General features: G+C 39.0%; 1 protein-coding gene across 4 annotated transcripts in view; it reads left to right on the forward strand.

The window, feature by feature from the left end:
- PHTF1 (putative homeodomain transcription factor 1) overlaps positions 1 to 22253 on the forward strand; it is an 80188-nt gene that overhangs the window by 49618 nt on the left and 8317 nt on the right. For 3 of the 4 annotated variants that reach the window (XR_011463629.1, XM_070367462.1, XM_005887099.2), the window contains exons 9-17: positions 94 to 267; positions 367 to 456; positions 3322 to 3543; positions 6584 to 6712; positions 7231 to 7503; positions 8490 to 8621; positions 9123 to 9209; positions 20939 to 21094; positions 22145 to 22240. Coding sequence is in view for 3 of the 4 variants with exons in the window: in XM_070367462.1 (XP_070223563.1) it covers positions 94 to 267; positions 367 to 456; positions 3322 to 3543; positions 6584 to 6712; positions 7231 to 7503; positions 8490 to 8621; positions 9123 to 9209; positions 20939 to 21094; positions 22145 to 22240 (1359 nt within the window). In the remaining variant the exon portion in view is untranslated. The remainder of the gene's footprint in view (positions 1 to 93; positions 268 to 366; positions 457 to 3321; positions 3544 to 6583; positions 6713 to 7230; positions 7504 to 8489; positions 8622 to 9122; positions 9210 to 20938; positions 21095 to 22144; positions 22241 to 22253) is intronic. The other variant, XM_070367463.1, reaches the window with a different exon arrangement.

The following is a 22253-nucleotide window of genomic DNA, read 5'->3' on the forward strand; positions in this document are numbered from 1 at the left end:
AGTTTACTTTTACTGCTTCTTAGTTTTTATGCACACAGCTTACTGGAGTCTTCTGGGCGGTCCCCTGTGAGGACATTGCTGCTCTCTTTGTAGGAGTCTTTTAGGCGTTTGGGTAATGGGATTTCAGATGATCTGTCAAGTGACGATGATGGTGAAGCCCAGACACAGATGATGATACTGCGGAGGAGTGTGGAAGGAGCCTCAAGTGACAATGGTTGTGAAATTAAGAGTAGAAAATCAATACTTTCAAGACACCTAAACACTCAGGTAATTTTTATTTTAGTTTATTAAAGTATAGGCATTAATTCCCAAGTAACAAAGTATTTAACATATTTTCCTGTCATTTGTGGTCTTGATTTTTTGCAGGTAAAAAAGACCACTTCCAAGTGGTGCTCTGTTGTGCGGGATTCAGATAGCCTGGCTGAATCAGAGTTTGAATCAGCAGCCTTCAGTCAGGTAATGTATCCTTTTTCAAGGCTTATTCTTGAATGTAATAAGTTTATCCATTCCTTTTTTTTTTTTTTGATGCAGAGGAGGGGCTAGCAAACATACACATAACTTTAGGACAACCAATTGAAAAAAAAAAAAAAGGAATGGGTAAAGGACTTCCCTGGTGTCTCAGATGGTAAAGAATTTGCCTGCAGTGCAGGAGACCTGGATTTGATCCCTGGGTCGGGAAAATCCCCTGGAGAAGGGAATGGCGACTCACGCATTCCAGTATTCTTGCCTGGAGAATTCCGTGGACAGAGCTGCTTGGTGGGCTACTGTCCATAGGGTCGCAGAGAGTCAGAAATGACTGACTAACACTTTCACTTTTTCCTCTGCCTCCAACTGTCTACCTATTTAGCAGCTTTTTTTTTTTTAATCTATCAGCTTTTATATGACTAGTCACCCAAGAAAAAGAATGAGCTCTTTGTCTTTGATCTGATCATAAAAGTATCATAGATGATGCCCAGAAAGAGATTCCTGAATCCCTAGATGATGAGAGCCAGAATACTGGAGTGGGTAACCGTTTCCTTCTCCACGGGTCTTCCCAACCCAGAGATTAAACCCAGGTCTCCTGCATTGCACACAGATTCTTTACTGTCTGAGCCACCAGGGAAACCCACTTAATAATATTCACTTGGAATATGGAGTTTATTCTTAAGCATTGTTTCTGTGTAAATGGCATTGATGCTGAGGACGGATATTTGAGAAATGAGAAATGGGAGCAGTAAATCTGCTTATCATGAAAGCTAATGGACATATTGTACATTTTCTGTGTTGTGCTTAGTCGTTCAGTCTTGTCTGACTCTTTGGAACCCCATGGACTATACTGGCTCCTTGGGATTTCTCTATGCAAGAATACTGGAGTGAGTTGCCATGCCCTCCTCCAGGGGATCTTCCCAACCCAGGGATTGAACCCAGGTCTCCCACATTGCAGGTGGATTCTTTACCATCTGAGCCACCAGGGAAGCCCAGTGTACATTTGGAACATTATAATTCAGAGATCAGGGGAGGAGATGGTGGTAGCTTTTGTTTTGATCGGCAAGGTTGTTGGGTTGTGGAAAAACTTTCATATTTATGTTTATACTGCAGGAGAGCTGCAATGTCCATCCTTTCCTCTGCTTGATTACCCTTTTCTGCCGGGGTCCTGCCCCGGCTGATCCAGGGTATTCAAAGCGGGGACGGCGTCGGCGACCTATTTATTTAAATATTTTATCAAAGATATAAAGAGTAATAGGATGAGGATAGCTCAGTAGGAAAATTCAGTGGAGAAAAGAGGCTGAGTAGCTTGGTTTACGCGGGAGACCAATAAAACTTCAAGACAAGAAGCTTGCACCACTTACGTAGGCCGCAGGCGTCCTTCCGTTCTCCCGAAGGAGAGGAGACACTGAGGCCTCCCCGGTCGGATCTTAGAAGCCCAGGCATAATTAGTAAGCATGGTGGGTTCCGCGCTCCAGATGGAGACTCAGCCAGAGTGAGAGAGAGAGTGACATGGGGAGACCAGTATTTCTAGAAACTGATCCCAATTCTTTATTTTCCAGAGTCTGTTTTTATACACTAAGATGTTATACAAAAGTCACGTGGGGACAGCAGTCCTGACTTTTATCAAAGTCAGGTGCTTCATACAAATGTATACAGAGGTCTTAGGGGTGTTACATCATCTTCTGGCCAGGGGGGCGTGCTGACAATTTACGACCCTCTCCTTGTGACAGCGGTCAGTCAATCAGGACACTTATTTCTCCAGGGCTGATTATTCTCAAAACAGACGCCACCCAAATAAAGTTACATTCCTACAGGGTGAGGGTGTAGTGGGTTTTAGTTAAGGAAAGAATTTACTTAGCCTAAGGTCTAACGTGATTAATATCAAAGGTTAATTCTATATATTCATTAATGTGTGTAAGGGCAGGGGATATGGAGACTTAGCAACAAACATTGGCTCAACAAATGAAAAACCCTTCACCAACACAATTTCTAATTAGCCCATTATACTTATACTAATAGTTTTCTAACTTTTCTAAGGAACCTGTTTTTAGAAGGTTTAAAGCATCTTGTGCCTCTCACGGTTGGGAGGCTGTGAGCGATCACATGTGGCCGGACAAGCCTGTCAGGCAGGCCAGAGAACCTTCAGAGGAGTTTGTAGGTTAAAACACTCTTATCACGCCCAGGAATTATTATAAACTGGAGCTCTAAGTTAACTCCTTCTCCAAAAGAGGTGGTGGGGGACAGCCCCCCGTAAAGTCAGAGGTGTAGGTGAGCACAAAGTAGTAAAGTAGGCAGGCTCTGGTTATGGGGGTAGATGCTCGAGGAGTTCCAGGGGGACTCCTGAGGCTCGATCCCGCTTTTGCGTATGTCGAGCCTCCTTCCTCATGACCTTTGTCACGGGCGGAGTACCTCACTCTGGCCCCCAACACTTTTCCCTGTTTGGCTGGGTTCCCAGATGTGATTGTGTCTATGGTCAAGCTCACAATATTTAGAGTAGAAGACACTTTGGGTGTGCAAGTAGGCTCAGCCACACCTACTCCCAGAGTCGGCCCTCAGGATGTGTTTGCAGGAGTCACTCCCACCCCAGGGCACCTCAGCTGAACAATCCCATGACTTGGCAATACTTCTCAGAAAGAGTCCTCTTTTATAGTCTGTTAAGAGTCATCAGAGTTCACGTTTAAATATGAAAGTGTATTATTGTTATGTGAAGTCTTGTCAACAAAGGCATGGCCATCAGTTTATGAGAGCATGCCAGTCATCACCGTAGGTGCCTTGTTTTCATTTTATTTCAGATATAGTTGTTTTTAAAAATGAATGAAATAATTTTTTTTGGTTTTTCTTTTTCCCTTAAAGGGCTCTAGGTCTGGCATGAGTGGTGGCTCTCGAAGCCTCAACATGTTGAGAAGAGACTCGGAGAGCACCCGCCATGACTCGGAGACAGAGGACATGTTATGGGATGACCTGCTTCATGGCCCTGAGTGCCGGTCATCTGTCACCAGCGACAGTGAGGGGGCACATGTGAGCTCCCTTCACTCAGGGACCAAACGGGACCCCAAAGAGGATGTTTTCCAGCAGGTCTGTAAAGGTGACGATAATAATAACTAATATTTACTGTGTACTTACCGTGTGCCAGGCACCGTATTATCTCTTTTAATTCTATAGTAACCCTATAAGGTGGACCCTTATTTTCCCTAATTTAGAGATGAAGAAATTGAGCGTAATTTGTAATTGAAGATGTTGGGCTCGGTACTCAGAAGAAAGCACTCTCTAATTCCCCTAACCTAACTGTTTGTTCCTAATACCTTTTCTTATTTTCCTTAGAATGATCCTTAATATTCATTTTATATGAGCAGGGTTGCAGTAACCTCATATTGTATTTTCAGATATATCACGGCATTTTATGTGAATTACTAGGAGATGGCATTGCTTTCTTCTCTAATAATGTATAAAGCAAGTGATGCTTTTAATTTCAGGTTCTCTTTTAGTATCATAAAATCAGATAGCCTGGAAATGGGGATTCTTAGTTTATTTCAACCTTCCAATCAATCTAGGAATTCATTCTTCAGAAATGTTTTTACTTTCTGTCATGTAGTAACAGTAGTTCCTACTTCTTAGAAATATTGTGATATATCTAATGAGATAATTTAAAGTGCTTAGCACAATCTTGGCAAAGAGTAAGCAGCCAGTACATGTTAGCTTGGTTAGTACTATTTTTGTCAGACGATTGGTTACTCTCTACTTAAATACTTGTAGAGCTGCGATGATTATTTCATGAGCTTGTCCCTCTGCTGGCTGGACTGAATGATTAAAAAATGGTTTTCATATCAGCCCTTCCTGTGTTTAATGCCAATGATCATGACTCTTCTTAGTTTTATTTTTTCTTTACTTTTTTCCACAATGACTTAATAAATAGTGGATGTTGGATATTCATTTGTTTAGTTATTGAATTTTCTTGATTCTAAGATACCTTAGATTTAGGTTATACATTATAATGAAAAACATTCTGCTTCATTAAATGTATACAATTTTCATAAACTACCTGGAAACAACATATACTTTATCACTAAAGTTTTAAACTTTTCCCTCCAATTTTTCTATCAAAATTTGAATCTAAATATTCTTTTCATTCAGTCTGAAGATTCATCTAAATTACATTAGCGTTTGGTAGTTATGCATAGCATCATGATGATTTCCACCTTTGTACTTTCGGGATTTATGGTATAATTTTAAGGCATATATAAGAATAACTAGGTTAAGATGAAACTCACCATGTTAAGTAGAGTGCATCATCCCCCAGTTCTCCCACCTAACATGTTCTTCTTTTAGTCCCCATATTTCTAAATGCCACCACTAACCACCCAAGTCAGAATTCTTGGGGCCATTCTTGATGTCACCACTGCCCCCCCTCAGCGCCCCCACCTCTGCCATTCCCTGTATCTAATCTATGGTCACATTTTCTTGATTCTGCTGTATAATATCTGCATTTGCTCATCTGTGTCCACCCTGCTTAGTGGATGGCTCTCATCTGGATCCTTACAACAGCTTCTCTAGTCTTGTTCCCTTTTGCTTCATTTTCCACACTACAGCTGGAATGATGCTTCTAAAATACAAATCTGGGACTTCCTGGTGGTCCAGTGGTTAAGAATCTGCCTTACAATGCAAAGAACATGGGTTCAATCCCTGGTCAGTTAACTAAGATCCCCTATGCCTTGGGGCAGCTAAGCTTGTGCACCACAGGCTCTGGAGCCCACCACAACTACGGAGCCCGCGCACTGCAACTATGACCCACCTCAGCCAAATAATTAAATAGAATTAAAAAAATAAAATACTAAAATTGTTTTTTAAAAGTAAAGATCTGATGCCACTCCCCCTACAATGCTTTAATTGCTTTCTTTTTCCTTTTGGATTATTTGCTTCTGTTTATTTGCTCTGATATAGTCTCACATGGTTGAGTTGAGTCTCGCAACTCAATTGAACTTCTTCCAGTTTCCTCATGTACTTCTGGGTCTTTCCACAAACTGATTTATTTGCCTGAAACACACTTTTCTCCAGCACTCATTCCTTTGGGTCACCCCCTTTTGTCTTTCAGATCTTGACTCAGTTGATACTTCCTTAGGAAGTCTTTTTAATATGCTCCTAAAGCATTCTTCTCTTCCCTTATCACACTATGCAGTAGCTTTATTTAATCATGTCTTCTTTATAAGTCTGTAAACTCCTTGATGTCAAGAACCTTGTATCTTGTTCTCCATTATATCCATAGTTCCTGTTAATAGTAGCTGCTTAATAAATATTTTTTGGCTAAATCGGTTAATAGATCCATAAGTGCTATTCAGCATTATGCTAAGCATTGTTGTAGGAGAAGAAATATGCCATATGATATTTTTTAAAAAAATAACATATGTATTAGTTTGGAGACAAGATGATTTTATGGAAAACAAGTAGAGGGCACTATAAAAGCAGCAGCATATAATTAGATGCAAATTTATCTGCGATAGACTGTACAGGCTTTTGATCGATTCAGAGAAGGGCAATATGAGAGAGACTTGTGGCCTTCAGAGAGCACATGTTGAGAAAATGGACTTGAGTTGGGACTTGAAGAACAAGGCATGACATGACAGAGGAAAGTGCTGGGCTGTTTTCATAGTGACCTTCTGTGCTTTTCCATGTCCTGATTAGACCAGAGAAAGGCTGACCTCCTTACCATTCCTGTGATATCTAAGGCCTGTTAGCACCTCTCCTACCTAACTTCCTCCTACCCCTGGTCTAGTCATGGTGCTATGGAAATACTTTCCTCCTTAATATCCCATGAATACGCCAAGTTTATCCTCACTTCCATATGCTTAGAGGGGGAAGCAACTTCGGAGATCATGGAATCCTACCTCCCATTATCATAGAAGACATACAACCTCTCTTCGGGTAAGAAATTGGCTTAGTGAAGAGAAAGGACCAGGAGCCAGCATCGTGGAGGTGGTAATTGGAGTGATGGGCTTTGTGAGGGAGAGAACAGAATGACAAGGCAGAGCACTGGCGAATGTGGCCTGGGAACCGGACAAAGGGAAAAAATTCCAAAGGAGGAAAGAATGAGTGGATGGAAATATTTATTTTTTCTTCTCAGAACCATTTATTCTGGCTTCAGAACTCAAGTCCTGCCTCGGATCGAGTTAGTGCAATAATCTGGGAAGGGAATGAGTGCAAAAAGATGGATATGTCTGTGTTGGAAATAAGTGGCATCATCATGAGCAGGGTAAGGTTTAATAAGTTTTCAGAGTTTTCAAAAGATCTGTTTTATAATCAGCAGCTGTTTCATTGCAGAAGGAAATGGCAACCCACTCCAGTATTCTTGCCTGGGAAATCCCATGGACAGAGGATCCTGGTGGACTGCAGTCTGTGGGATCACAAAGAGTCGGGCACAACTGAACACACAGGCACACACAGCTATTTCAGATTGTATTTAATGATCAAAACATTGACTCTGTTTTTAAGACACAAGTATGTGTACCTTAAATTTTGTAGCCAGTTTTCACTTGGTAGTGTGTTTTTAAATTTGTTACAAAGGTCTCTGTGAGCCTGATCAATTATTCAGGTAGACTTTACAAATATTTCTTATTTAATCCTAAAAGTCATAAATCTGTACGTCATTTTTATTTGTATTTCTTTTAGAACAGATTTAGTTTATAATAATCTAAATAGTATTTGACAAATACTGCTTCACAACTCCATAAAGCTGTGCAATAATGATAGCTGTTTTAAATTAATTTCCAGGTTAATGCATATCAGCAAGGAGTAGGTTATCAGATGCTGGGAAATGTCGTCACCATTGGATTAGCATTTTTCCCTTTTTTACACCGACTGTTCCGTGAGAAGAACCTTGACCAGCTAAAGTCCATCTCAGCTGAGGAGATCTTGACTCTCTTTTGTGGGGCACCACCTGTTACACCTATTATTATTTTGTCTATAATTAACTTTTTTGAGCGACTGTGTCTTACCTGGATGTTTTTTTTCATGATGTGTGTGGCAGAGAGAACATATAAACAGGTCAGTAGAAAATTGAGTAAAATTTCTCACCTCGTTTTTTGTATTTGATAGTATGTTGAGTTGCTTTTGTTGTCTTGATTTGTTCTCTCTCCAGAAGCTAACATGGGCAGTGGAGGCTTGATAAGTGGACTTTTGGTATTTGTGGGTTTAACACTTCTGATATTGATTATTTACAAATGACATGCTGTAATCTGAAATTTTACGGAGCCTATATGTAGGAGTGGCTGAGCCTCACTGATGGCTTGCACCTGCTCCTTGATGTGCCTTGATGTGTTTCATATATGTAGAGTGTGTAGTAATTCCAAAGCGAAAATGTTTCTGAAAAATGGCCAATATCCAATAAACAAATAAATTTATTGAAATTGGATAAGAGTTTGGTATTGAGGGCTTATTATATTGGTGGTATGTGCAAAAAAAATACAGTTTTTGAATGGAAATGTAATTTGGGAGTAAGCTAGAATTTTGTATAAATATTTGAATTTGTGAAGGTTGGGATTCACAGTGGTCTCCAAGGTGTGTTCCTTGAAAATGTCCAGAGTGTAGTATATCAGAAGAATGTGTACACGCGTGTTCAGTTGTGTCCAATTCTTTGCGACCCTTTGGACTGTAGCCCAAGCTACAAGCTCCTCTGTCCATGCAATAATTTAGGCAAGAATACTGGAGTGGGTTGCCATGCTCTACTCCACGGCATCTTCCTGACCCAGGGATTGAACCCGCATTTTCTGTGTCTCCTGCATTGCAGGTGGATTCCTTACCTACTGAGCCTTTGGGAAAGCCCCCATGAAGAAGTCACTAAGACAGGAAGTGAAAAAGCATTGTTAATAGCTCATTAATCTGTTGCTACAGAAAGCACATTATACATAATGATCAGTACTTGATTCTTTTAATATTTTTTATGTGCTGGGAATATTTTACAATTATATAAGTATACACACAGTGACACATACGTATATTTCACTTTGTGATTTTTTTTTAACCTCCTCTAGAGATTTTTATTTGCAAAACTCTTCAGCCATATTACTTCTGCCAGGAAAGCTAGGAAATATGAAATACCTCATTTCAGACTTAAAAAGGTGGAGAACATTAAGATATGGTTATCACTGCGTTCCTTTCTAAAGGTGAGTTTTAACTAACCATGGAATATCTGCAATAATACACAGAAAACATGCTCATTGAAATTTCTGGTGGCAGATATTCACTAGGCTGGGTAGTCCTATGTTCTGGACAGATTATGTCAGTGACTGACATCTAGCTCACCTGTTTGACACCAGATTGGGAGTGATCTATCTGCAGAGCTGGTAGAGCTAATTAAATAAGGGCTTGGAAAGGGAAAAGAAATTTTAAACTCTTAGGGCAGAGTGATAAGTTGGATGTTGCATCGTTCTCTGACTTCTGTGGAAACATTCCAGCTGAAAATGTGTTAGTGAATCAATCACACCCTTAACTTGAATGGCATGAATCTCAGAGCTTAATTAAAGTTGAAGATGTCCAAAATATATTAAAATCCTGTGTCAGAAACTTCTTATAAACGTTCGTTTTCACACCAGCATAGTAAGATCGGGTCCCCTAATCTGTCTCCGGCAGGGACCTAGAACGCTAACCTGTGTCTCACTCTCTAGAGACGGGGCCCACAGCGATCGGTGGACGTGGTGGTGTCTTCCGTCTTCCTACTGACGCTTTCCATTGCTTTCATTTGTTGTGCCCAGGTAAGAGTTTCAGATCTATTTCAGTGGAAAGTAGAAAATAGAACTCACTTTCTGTTTTAAACTAGTTCACTGTATTTAAGTGAACACACTCACACACATGCGCACACACACACACACATGCAACAGATGTTTGTTTCTGACAGCTCTGGGAACCGGAGAGTCCAAGGTGAAGGTGCCAGAATGGTTATGCTGAAGTATTGGGTTGGGCCAAAAAATTTGTTAGGATTTTTCTGTAAGATGGTACAGAAAAACCATATTAACTTTTTGGCCAACCCTGTGTGTGTGTGTATTTACTGTGTCTAAATTTCTTTTGCTATTTTGAATACTTGTTAATTTTTATGACTTTTGAAATGAGAGTAAAAGTAAGTTTTAGTCCTTTAAGACTCTACGATCATGGTAACTTAATTGGAAGTTTTGATTGGTAATAAAGCTATATATCATGATGGATACAAAATAGTGATTTTTCTAACTTCATCATTTCTTCTAATTTTATTGTCACTCTAAAGTAGACTTTTCCCCATTTAATCATTCATTCATTTATTATGTTATGGATTCCTATGTTCTTATTTTTATCCAGTGGATTATAAACTCTTACTATATTGTTTTGATGCATAATTGTCCTAGATTTGGCCAGTGGGAGACCCTTAAAGTGCATTCCTATGTTCTTTGGAGAGGTCCCTATATATTTTTTGTTTCTATTTCTGTGGTTTCTTTCTTATAAGAATTGACAGCTTTATTCTATACTTTTCCACTTACTGAGTTTTAATTCTGCGACAGTCAGAGAACATGCTCTGAATGTTTTCAGTCCTTTGAACTATGTAGACTTGTTTTATTATCCAGTACATGGTCAGTTTCACTAAATCTTCCATCAGCTCTTTGAAAGAATTTGTATTCCATTGTTTTGGGAGCAGTTTTCCCTCTATAAATTAGCCCAAGTTTATTAGTTGTATGGTTGAAATTTCCCATATTCTTACTCATCTTTTTGGTTTGCTTATTTTATAAACCATTGAGAGAAGTGTGGTCATGTCTGCTCTAATGGTGGATTTATCTTTTTCTCCTTTTGTTTCTGTCAATTTTTGCTTTATATGTTTTTAAGCAGTATAATTGGGTGCATGCAGACTTAGAATTGATATCCATCTCCTTGGTGGATTGACTTTTATGTAATTTATAGTCTTTTTTTTTTCTCAATCCAGGATCACATATTCATTTAGCAGTCATCTCTCATCTGTCATTTAGCTCTTTAATCTCCCTTAATCCTGAACAGTGTCAAGCTTTGTTTGTCTTCATGAACTGATAAAATGTCTTTGTTTCTAATGTATCTTAAAATCTACTCTATTTGATTTTAATTTAACCATACTGTCTTTTGATTAGTTTTTGTATGCTGTATCTTTTTTTCTACCCCTTTTCATTTATTTTTTCTTTATATTTTAGTTGCCTTCTATAGTCAGCATATTGATTGCTTGTTTCTTCTTTTTTTGCTGTTAATCTATCAAAGTGCTTTAATATCTTTCAGTTCAGTTCAGTCACTCAGTCGTGTCTGACTCTTTGCGACCCCATGAATCACAGAATGCCAGGCCTCCCTGTCCATCACCAACTCCTGGAATTTACTCAAACTTGCGTCCATCGAGTTGGTGATGCCATCCAGCCATCTCATCCTCTGTCGTCCCCTTCTCCTCCTGCCCCCAATCCCTCCCAGCATCAGGGTCTTTTCCAATGAGTCAACTCTTCGCATGAGGTGGCCAAAGTACTGGAGTTTCAGCTTTAGCATCATTCCTTCCAAAGAACACCCAGGGCTGATCTCCTTTAGAATGGACTGGTTAGATCTCCTTGCAGTCCAAGGGACTCTCAAGAGTCTTCTCCAACACCACAGTTCAAAAGCATCAATTCTTCGGCACTCAGCTTTCTTCACAGTCCAACTCTCACATCCATACATGACTACTGGAAAAACCATAGTCTCGACTAGACGGACCTTTGTTGGCAAAGTAATACCTCTGCTTTTCCAATGTTGAACATTTATTTCATTTATTTTGGTAACAAATCTGAGTTTGCTACAAAATATTTTCTATTTCTGAGCTCTCTCTTTCTTTTTTATTAAAATTGAAGTATAGTTGATTTACAATGTTATGTTAGTTTAAGGTATACAGCAAAGTGATTCAGTTATACATATTTATACATGTTTATATGTAACTATATATTTTCTTTGCAGATTCTTTTCCCTTATATGGGCTTCCTTGGTAGGTCAGATGGTAAAAAATCCACCTGCAATGTGGGAGACCTGGGTTTAATCTCTGGGCTGGGAAGATCCCCTGGAGGAGGGCATGGCAACCCACTCCAGTATTCTTGCCTGGAGAATCCCCATGGACAGAGGAGCCTGGTGGGCTACAATCTGTGGGGTTGCAAAGAGTTGGACATGACTGAGCGACTAAGCACATAGGTTATAAATATTGAGTATAATTCCCTGTGGTATATATACCACGTCTTTATCCATTTGTCTGTTGATGAACATTTATTTTGCTTCTATGTCTTGACTGTTGTAAATAGTGCTGCAATGAACATTGGGATGCATATTTTTTTTTTTCAATTATAGTTTTGTCTGGATATATGCCCAGGAGTAGGATTGGAGGGTCATATGTTGTAACTCTGTTTTTAGTTTCTTAAGGAACCTTCATATTCTCCCTGGTAATAGTAACAATTTACATTCCCACCAACAGTGTAGGAGGGTTCCTTTTTCTTTACACCCTCTTCAACATTTATTATTTGTAGACTTTTTGATGATGGTCATTCTGACTGAAGTGAGGTGATACTTTATTGTAGATTTGTTTTGCATTTCTCTAATAATTAGCAGTGTTGAGCATCTTTTCACGTGCCTTTTGGTCATCTGCATGTCCTTTTTTGGAGAACTGTCTATTTAGATCTTCTGTCCATTTTTTAATTGGGCTAACTTGGGTGTTTTTGTTATTGAGTTGTAAGAGCTGTTTGTGTGTATTTTGGGAATAAAGCCCTGTTGGCCTTATCGTTTATAAACATTTTCTCCCATTCTGTAATTTGTCTTTTTGTTTCATTTGTGGTATCCTTTGTTGTGCAAAAGCTTTTAAGTTTAATTTTGTCCCATTTGTTTATTTTTGCTTTTATTTCCATTACTCTAGGAGATGGATCCAAAAAGATATTACTGTGATTTATGTAAAAGAGTGTTCTGCCTGTGTTTTCCTGTAGGAACTTTATATCATAGTATCCAGTTTTACATTTGGGTCTTTAATCCATTTTATTTTTGTATATGGTGTTAGAGAAATTTTATAATTTTGTCCTTTTACACTTAGCTGTCCATTTTCCCCACACCATTTATCAAAGAGACTGTTTTTTCTCCATTGTATGTTCTTGCCTCCTTTGTCATAGATTAATCGACTGTGGGTCTGTGGGTTTATTTCTGGGCTTTCTATCCTGTTCCATTGATCTTATTTCTGTTTTTGTGCCAGTACCATACTGTTTTGATTACTGTAATTTTGTATTGTAGTCAGAAGTCAGGGAGCCTGTTTCCTCCAGCTTTGTTTTTCTTTCCCCAGATTGCTTTGGCTATTGACATATTTTGTGTTTCTATACAAATTAAAAACCTTTTTTTTTGTTTTAGTTCTTTGAAAAATTTCATTGGTAATTTGATAGAGATTGCATTGAATCTGTAGATTGTCTTGAGTCATATGGTTATGTTAATAATGTTAATCCTTCCAGTCCAAGAAACCAGTATATATATGTATATATCTTTCCATCTGCTGTGTCATCTTCAATGTCTTTCATCAGTGTCTTATAGTTTTTGAGAGTACAAGTATTTAGCCTTCTTAAGTAGGTTTATTCCTAGGTATTTTATTCTTTTTGATATGATGGTGAATAGGATTATTTCCTTGGTTTCTATTTCTTATCTTTTGTTGTTAGTGTATAGAAATGCAACAGATTTCTGTGTATTAATTTTGTATTCTGCAACTTTACCAAATTCACTGATGAGCTTCAATTGTTTTCTGATGGCATCTTTAGGATTTTCTATTTACAGTATCATATTGTCTGCAAACCGTGACAGTTTTACTTCTTCCTTTCCAATTTGGATTCCTTTTATTTCTTTTTCTTCTCTGAAGGCTGTAGCTAGGACTTCCAAAACTCTGTTGAATGAAAGAAGTGAAGTTGGGCATCCTTGTCTTGTTCTTGATCTTAGAGGAAATGCTTTCAACTTTTCAATGTTGAGTATAATGGTAGCTGTGGGTTTGTGATATGTGGCCTTTAGCACATTGAGATATGTTCCCTGTATGTCCAGTTTGATGGGAGTTTTTAATCATTCAGTTCAGTTCAGTTTAGTCGCTCAGTTGTGTCCGACTCTTTGCGACCCCATGAATCACAGCACGCCAGGCCTCCCTGTCCATCACAAACTCCCAGAGTTTACTCAGACTCACGTCCATTGAGTCAGTGATGCCATCCAGCCATCTCATCCTCTGTCGTCCCCTTCTCCTCCTGCCCCCAATCCCTCCCAGCATCAGCGTCTTTTCCAGTGAGTCAACTCTTCTCATGAGGTGGCCAAAGTACTGGAGTTTCAGCTTCAGCATCATTCCCTCCAAAGAAATCCCAGGGCTGATCTCCTTCACAATGGATGTTAAATGTTGTCAGAAGTTTTTTCTGCATCCATTGAGATAATCATACAGTTTTTATTCTTCAGTTTGTTAATGTGTAGTGTATCACACTGATTGATTTGTGAATATTGAAAAATCCTTGCATCTCTGAGATAAATCCCACTTGATCACGGTGTATGATCCTTTTACAGTTTTGTTGGATTCAGTTTGCTATTATTTTGTTGAGGATTTTTGCATCTATGTTCTTCAGTGTTATAGGTTTACAATTTTCTTTTTTTGTGTGATTTCTTTGGTCTTGGTATCAGAGTGATGGTGGCCTCATATAGTGAGTTTGGAATTGTTCATTCCTCTTCTTTTTTGGGAATAATTTCAGAAGGATAGGTGTTATCTCTTTTCTAAATGTTTGGTGGAATTCGCCTGTGAATCTCTCTGGTCTGGGAGTTTTAAAATCATAGATTCAATTTCAGTATTTGTGGATGATCTTCATATTTTCTAGATTGCACCTCTCTAAGAATTTGTCCATTTCTTCTAAGTTGTCTGTTTTATTGATATATAATTGGTTGTAATGATTTCTCATTTCTAATTAATTGATTTGGTCCCTCTCCCTTTTTTTCCTGATAAGTCTGGTTAAATATTTATCAGTTTTGTTTATCTTTTCAAAGAACAAACTTTAAGTTTTATTGATCTTTTCTGTTGTTTTCTTAGTCTCTATTTCATTTATCTCTGCTCTGATCTTTTTGATTTATTTTCTTCTACTACCTTTGGGTTTCGTTTGTTCTTTCTCTAGTTGCTTTATGCATAAGGTTAGGTTGTTTGAGATTTTTCTTCTTTCCAAAGCTAAGCTTGTATCCGTCTAAAGAACTGATTTTCTGTGTCTGATAGGTTTTGGATAATCGTGTTTTCATTTTCTTTCGTCTCTAGGTATTTAAAATTTTTTTCCCTTTGATTTCTTCAGTAATCCATTGGTGGTGGTGGTGGTGATTTTTATATTGGTGAGAACTCAGTCACATAGCTATACCTAGTTACAATCAAGATTGAGGAATGGATTATAGCCTGTTCAAATTGAAAAGGTGGGGGCCCTGTTTGAAAAAGTAGGAAAAAAGTGCTGTTAATGATACCAAAATATAAAGCTTTCACTTTTCTTCTGTGGTCCCTCTCTCTCAATTTGTCATAGTGTTTTTTTTGTTTGTTTAATTTTTTTTAAAGTTGTAGTATACTTGCTTTACAGTGTTGTGTTAATTTCTGCTGTACAACAGTGTGAATCAGCTGTGTCTACATACATTCCACATTGGTTGTTTAGTAGCATGTTGTATAGCCTCCATGTGATTTTTTTTTCCATGTAGTTGATTTCTAATCTTATAATGTTGTGGTTAGAAAAGATACTTGATATAATTTCAGTTTTCTCAGATTTGCCAAGGCCTGCCTCATGGGCCAGCATGTGATTTGTCTGGGAGAGTGTTCCATGTTCATTTGAAAAGAATGTGCATTCTGTTGCTTTCAGATGGAATGCTTTATAAATATCAGTTAAGTCCATCTGAGACATGTTCAGTTCACACTGCTGTATTTAAAACAGATAACCTACAAAGACCTACTGTGTAGTACATAGAATTGTGTTCGGTGTTATGTGGCAGCCTGGATGGATGGACAGTTTGGGGAGAGTGAATACATGTATATGTATGGCTGAATCCATTCACTGTCCACCTGAAACTGTCACCATGTTATTAATTGGCTATACCTCAGTACAGGACAAAAAGTTTAAAGAAGTGTCAGTTAAGTCTATCTGGTGTAATGTGTCATTTAAGGACTATGTTTTCTTACTGATCTTTCTGGATGATCTGTTTAATGATGTAAGTGGGACATTAAAATCCCCTATTATTGTTGTGTTACTGTCAGTTTCTCTTTTTTAATGTCTGTTAACATTTGCCTTAAATATTGAGGTACTCCTGTGTTGGGTACATATGAATATACAGTTGTTACACCTTCTTTGATTGACCCCTTGATCATGATGTAGTGTCCTTCTTTGTCTCTTGTACCAGTCTTTATTTTAGAGTCTATTTTGTCTGACATAATATTACTATTCCAGCTTCTTGATTTCCACTTGCATCAGTTCAGTTCAGTTGCTCAGTCGTGTCAGACTCTTTGTCACCCCGTGGACCTGCAGCACACTACCTTCCCTGTCCATCAGACCATTGGAGCTTGCTCAAACTCATGTCCATCGAGTTAGTGATGCAATCCAACCATCTCATCCTCTGCCGTACCCTTTTCCTCCCACCTTCAATCTTTCCCAGCATCAGGTTCTTTTCCAGTGAGTCAGTTCTTCTCATCAGGTGGCCAAAGTATTGGAGTTTCAGCTTCAGCATCAGTCCTTCCAATGAATATTCAGGACTGATTTCCTTTAGGATTGACTGGTTTGATCTCCTTGCAGTCCAAGGGACTCTCAAGAATCTTCACCAACACCACAGTTCAAAAGCATCAATTCTTCAATGCTCAGCTTTCTTTATAGTCCAACTCTCACATCCATACATGACTACTGGAAAAACCATAGCTTTGACTAGATGGACCTTTGTTGGCAAAATAATGTCTCTGCTTTTTACTATGCTGTCTAGGTTGGTCATAGCTTTTCTGCCAAGGAGCAAGCGTCTTTTAATTTCATGGCTGCAGTCACCATCTGCAGTGATTCTGGAGCCCAGAAAAATAAAATCAGCTACTATTTCCACTGTTTCCCCATCTATTTGCTATGAAGTGATGGGACCGGATGCTGTGATCTTAGTTTTCTGGATGTTTAGTTTTAAGCCAACTTTTTCACTCTCCTTTTTCACTTTCATCAAGAGGCTCTTTAGTTCTTTGCTTTCTGCCATAAGGGTGGTGTCATCTGTGTATCTGAGGTTATTGATATTTCTCCTGGCAGTCTTTGCATGATGTACTCTGCATATAAGTTAAATGAGCAGGGTGGCAATATACAGCCTTGACATACTCCTTTCCCGATTTGGAACCAGTCTGTTGTTCCATGTCCAGTTCTAAATGTTGCTCCTTGACCTGCATACAGATTTCTTAGGAGGCAGGTAAGGTAGTCTGGTATTCCCATCTCTTTAAGAATTTTCCACAGTTTGTTGTAATCCACACAGTTAAAGACTTTGGTGTAGTCCATAAAGTAGAAGTAGATGTTTTTCTGGAACTCTCTTGCTTTATTGATGATTCAACAGATGTTGGCAATTTGATCTCTGGTTTCTCTGCCTTTTCTAAATCCAGCTTGAACATCTGGAAGTTCGTGGTTCAAACATACTGTTGAAGCCTGGCTTGGAGAATTTTGAGCATTACTTTGCTAGCCTGTTGAGATGAGTGCAGTTGTGCAGTAGTTTGAACATTCTTTAGCATTGCCCTTCTTTGGGATTGGAATGAAAACTGACCTTTTCCATGACTTGCATGGATTACCTTTTTCCATCCTCTAACTTTCAGTCTGAATATGTTTCTAGATGTGAAGTGGGTCTCTTGAAGACAGCATATATATTGGTCTTATTTTTGTATCCATTCAGCCAGTCTTTTTTAATTGGTACATTTAATCTGTTTACATTTAATTATCACTGTCTATGTTCTTATTGCCATTTTTAAGTTGTTTTGAATGTGTTTTTGGAGATTTTTTTTTCCTCCTCTCCTCTTGTTCTCTTGTGATTTGTTAACTATCTTTAGTGTTGTCTTTGAATTCCTTTTTCTTTTTTGTGTGTACATCTATTTAGGATTTTTGGTTTGTGGTTACCATGAGGTTTTGGTGTAGCAGCCTATATATATACAACATTGTTTTAAGTTGTTGATCTCTTAATTTCAAATGCATTTTAAATAGCCTGCATTTGTACTCTCCTCCCCACACAATTTCTGGCTTTAATGTTATATTTGTGTGTGGATGGTTTTGTGCCTTTACTGATGAGCTTTTCATTTCATAATTTTTTTGTTCTAATTGTGGCCTTTTTTGTTCAGAGAAATTGCTTTAGCATTTGTTTTAAAGCTGGTTTGGTGGTGCTGAATTCTTTTAGCTTTTGCTTGTCTGTAAAGGTTTTGATTTTTCCATCAAACGCAATATAGAGCCTTGCTTGGTAGTCTTGGTTGTAGGCTTTTCCCTTTTATCACTTTAAATATATCATTTATATTTATATTATAAGGCCACTCCCTTCTGGCCTACAGAGTTTCTCCTGAAAAATCCGCTTATAATCTTATGGACATTCCCTTGTATGTTATTTGTTGTTTTTCCCTTGTTGATTTTCATATTTTCTCTGTCTTTAATTTTTCTAAGTTTGATGACTGTATGTTTCAGCATGTTAATCCTATATGGGATTGTCTATGCTTCCTGGACTTGGGTGACTGTTTCCTTTCCCATGATAGGAAAGTGTTCAAATATTTTCTCAGGGCTTTCTCTCCCTCATCTCCTTCTGGGACCCCTGTGATGCGAATGTTGGTGCATTTGCCATTGTCCCAGAGGTTTCTTAAACTGTCTGATTTCTTTTCATTCTTTTGTCTTTATTCTGTTCTATATCCGTGATTTCTACCATTCTATCTTCCAGCTCATTGATTCATTCTTCTGCCTCATTTATTCTTCTATTGATTCCTTCTAATGTATTTTGCATTTCAGTTATCGTATTCTTCAATTCTGTTTGGTTGTTCTTTATATTTTCTGGCTCTTTGCTAAAAACTTACTGCTCTTTGATCCATTCTTTTTGAGTTCTTGGATCATCTTTACGATCTTTACTTTGAGCTCTTTATCAGTAGATTGGCTGTCTCCAGTTCACTTAGTCGTTCCTCTGGAGTTTTACCTTGTGCCTTCATCTGGAACATATTCCTTTGCTGTGTCATTTTGTTTAAATTTTTATTTTTGTTTGTTTAGTTTTAAACGACAATTTGCTGTTTATTTTTTTATTTTAGAAACTTTAAATTTTGGGCTGTGCTGTGTCCTCATGGCTGCTCGTGGGCTTTCCCTAATTGCAGGAGCGGGAGGTACTCTTTAGTCGTGGTGTGTGGGTTTCTCACTGCGGTGGCTTTTCCCGCGGAGCACAGGCTCTCAGCACGTGGGCCCTAGCACTTGCAACACGTGCTTCAGTGGTTGAGGCTCATGGGCTCTAGAGCATACAAGCTTCAGTAGTGGTGGTGCACGAACCTAGTTGTTCTCAGCATGTGGACTCTTTGCAGACGAGGGATCGAACCTACGTCCCCTGTATTGGCAGGTGGATTCTCAACCACTGGACCATCAGGGAAGTCATTGTTTTTTTTAATGTATGTAGTAGATTAGTTACATTTCTTGACCTTGGCAAAGAGACCCTCTGTGGAGGATGTCCTGTGTGTCCCAACAGTCCTCTCCCACTTATCTTGTTACCCAAGGGCCAGGGACCAGCCGCTGTCAGGGTGGTTTCTGACCTATGCTTGCAGAGTTAGTTCCAGAGGCTGTGGGATTGTGGTTTCTTGCTTCTGCTATCCCCCTGGTTGTTGAGACTGGTCTCCAGGCTTGTGCAGGCTTCCTGTGGGAGGAACCAGTGCCTGCCCACTGGTGGGTAGAGGGGTTGCTGGCCCTCCGGTGGGTCAGGCTGTGTCACGGGGCGTGTCTCAAGGTGGTTATGGGCTCAGGAAGTGGTTAGGCAGCCTATTTTTGATGAGTGGGACTGTTCCACCCTTTTGGTTGTTTGCCCTGAGATGTCTCAACACTGGAGCTTATAGGCTGTTGGGTGGGGCCAGGTGTTGGTGCCAAGATCCCAAGCAAGATGTTTACTGCCAGTCAGAGTTCACATCTCTGTGAATACTCCCTGATGTGTCAGCTGCCAGCTTTTATGACCCCAGGGAGAGCCACACTACTCCCTGCTTCCCCAGGAGACCCTCCAGCGGCAGCTGGGAGGTCTGGCCCACACTCCTACAAAGTCACTCCTTTTGCCCTCAGTCCCCTTGTGTGCCCCCTCCATGGGTGGAGTTTCTGTTTCCCGCAGTCCTGAGGAGCTCCTGCAGTCAAGCCCCACTGGCCTTCAAAGCCAAATGTTCTGTGGATTCCTCCTTGCAATGCCAGATGCCTAGGCTGGGGAGCCTAGGATGGGCTCAGAGCTCTCACTCTTTTGGGAGAACTTCTGTGATATAATTATTCTCCAGTTTGTGGGTCACTCACCCAAGGGAGGAGAAGGCAAAGGCACCCCACTCCAGTACTCTTGCCTGGAAAATCCCATGGACGGAGGAGCCTAGTGGGCTGCAGTCCATGGGGTCGCTAAGAGTCAGACACGACTGAGCGACTTCACTTTCACTTTCATGCATTGGAGAAGGAAATGGCAACCCACTCCAGTGTTCTTGCCTGGAGAATCCCAGGGATGGGGGAGCCCGGTGGGCTGCCGTCTATGGGGTCGCACAGAGTCGGACACGACTGAAGCAACTTAGCAGCAGCAGCAGCAGCACCCAAGGGATATGGAATTTGATTATAATTATGATCGTAAGCGTGCCCCTTCTATCATCTTACTGTGGTTTCTTCTTTATGTCTTTGAATGTAGAATATCTATTTTGATAGGTTCCAGTCTTTTTACTGATGGTTGTTCAGCAGTTAGTTGTGATTTTGGTGTGCTTGTGAGAGGAGATGAACTCAAGTTTCTTTTACTCTATCACGTTATCTCCAGTCCTCCTTGTTTTGAAGAAAAAAAAAAAACTTTTACCTGAAAACTTGACACATAATGGGCATACTGGTGGCTGCTGCTGTTATTCAGATCCTAAAGTGGGGTGAAGAACTGACCCTCAGGATTCCCTGGTCATGTAAGTGGGGTGGGCAGCAGGTTTTAGGGCCTCTGCTAGCCAAATGCAAATTTAATACTTTGAAAAATGACCACCATATAATTGTGAGTGGGCACACTTGTGGTTAAAGAGCTTGGAAATGCATTTGTCTTATTTCACTTATGTTTTCTTCCTTGGTTATTTCCAGATGCTTGCTGTCCCTTATGCAAAGAAGAAAATGTAGGGAAGCTTAGAGAAATATATAATACTTTATGAGTATTAAAACTTCTGCTCTGAGTATTAAAATGGTGGTATCTTGTAAATGTTTTTAAATTGGCAAAGGAGTAATTACAGTAATTAATACAAGTGAAAAACTTAACTTTTTTCTGGTCCTTTTCATAGGTACTCCGTGGACATAAAACTTTCCTAAATGATGCTTATAATTGGGAGTTTTTGATCTGGGAATCAGCTTTACTACTTTTCTTACTGCGCTTAGCCTCATTGGGGTCTGAAACCAATAAGAAATACAGCAACGTCTCAATATTACTTACTGAACAGGTATTGACTGGTCCTGGATAGTTTGATTCAGTGGTTAGAAATGGTGTAATAAGATTTATGCAGAAGATTCAGGGTTGAGTCTAGATTCTGTCACTTTCTAGCTGTGTAACCTTATCCCTTACAAGTCACTCTGCAACCATATAGTTGTTTTGTATATAAAGTGAGGATAATATCTTCCCCACCTGCTCCCAGGATAACTCAATTGTGTCTGACTCTACGACTCCATGGACTGTAGCCTGCCAGGCTCTTCTGTCCACGGGGATTCTCCATGCTACTTCGTAGTATAAAGATTATTTTTGGTGGTGGTAATGGAGCATGCTTTTAATTTCATGTTCTGTGTCAAGTATTAGCTCTTTGGCGTACCCGTCATTTAAGTATGTTTAGTAAGCTTCTTCACTTTCTTTTCTGTCAGTCATAGAATACATTCAGTGTTTGAAAAATACTTGCTCTTTAGTATGTGAGTAGATACGACAATTGAGAAATGTTTCTTATGAATATAAAGTAGTATAGAGTTGGTTTTTTGTTTTTAATTTCATGTTTATCCATAAGTTTTAAAATATCTGATATCATTAGTTTTTTTTTGGGGGGGGTGGTTGGGTGGAACTTAGAATTATAGTGAAAAATTCTTACTGTAAGGGAAGAAACAAGGAATTAGTAAGTTAAAAGTCTTCTTCCATTCCCTGAATGATAAGGATGTTAGATTTTTGGGGGGATACCAAGATGAATAAGATATAGTTTTTGAACTCAAGGAGTTTACATCTTGTTAAAATTAATATAAAATTTTCATTGTTTCGATAAATTACTTCATCATTATTTTTTCTTCACTAAGTAGCCTTTTTTTTCCCCCACATGTGACTGATTAGGGATGGGGGTTGGATATGTGACATATGCGCTCTGTAAAAATAGCTACTAGAATTTCAAATTTTATTTTAGTTGAAAATATTGCCTTCCAAATCTGCCATATTGAATGCAATATATATGTGTATATACACACATACATATACATATCTTTTACATGACATTTGCCCTAATCTCTATTCCTTCCCTTAGATTAATTTATATCTTAAAATGGAAAAAAAGCCGAATAAGAAAGAACAGCTTACCCTAGTAAACAACGTGTTAAAGCTCTCCACCAAGTTGTTAAAAGTAAGTAATGCCC

The sequence above is a fragment of the Bos mutus genome, chromosome 3 (assembly GCF_027580195.1).
Source record: "Bos mutus isolate GX-2022 chromosome 3, NWIPB_WYAK_1.1, whole genome shotgun sequence".
Lineage (NCBI taxonomy): Eukaryota > Metazoa > Chordata > Mammalia > Artiodactyla > Bovidae > Bos > Bos mutus.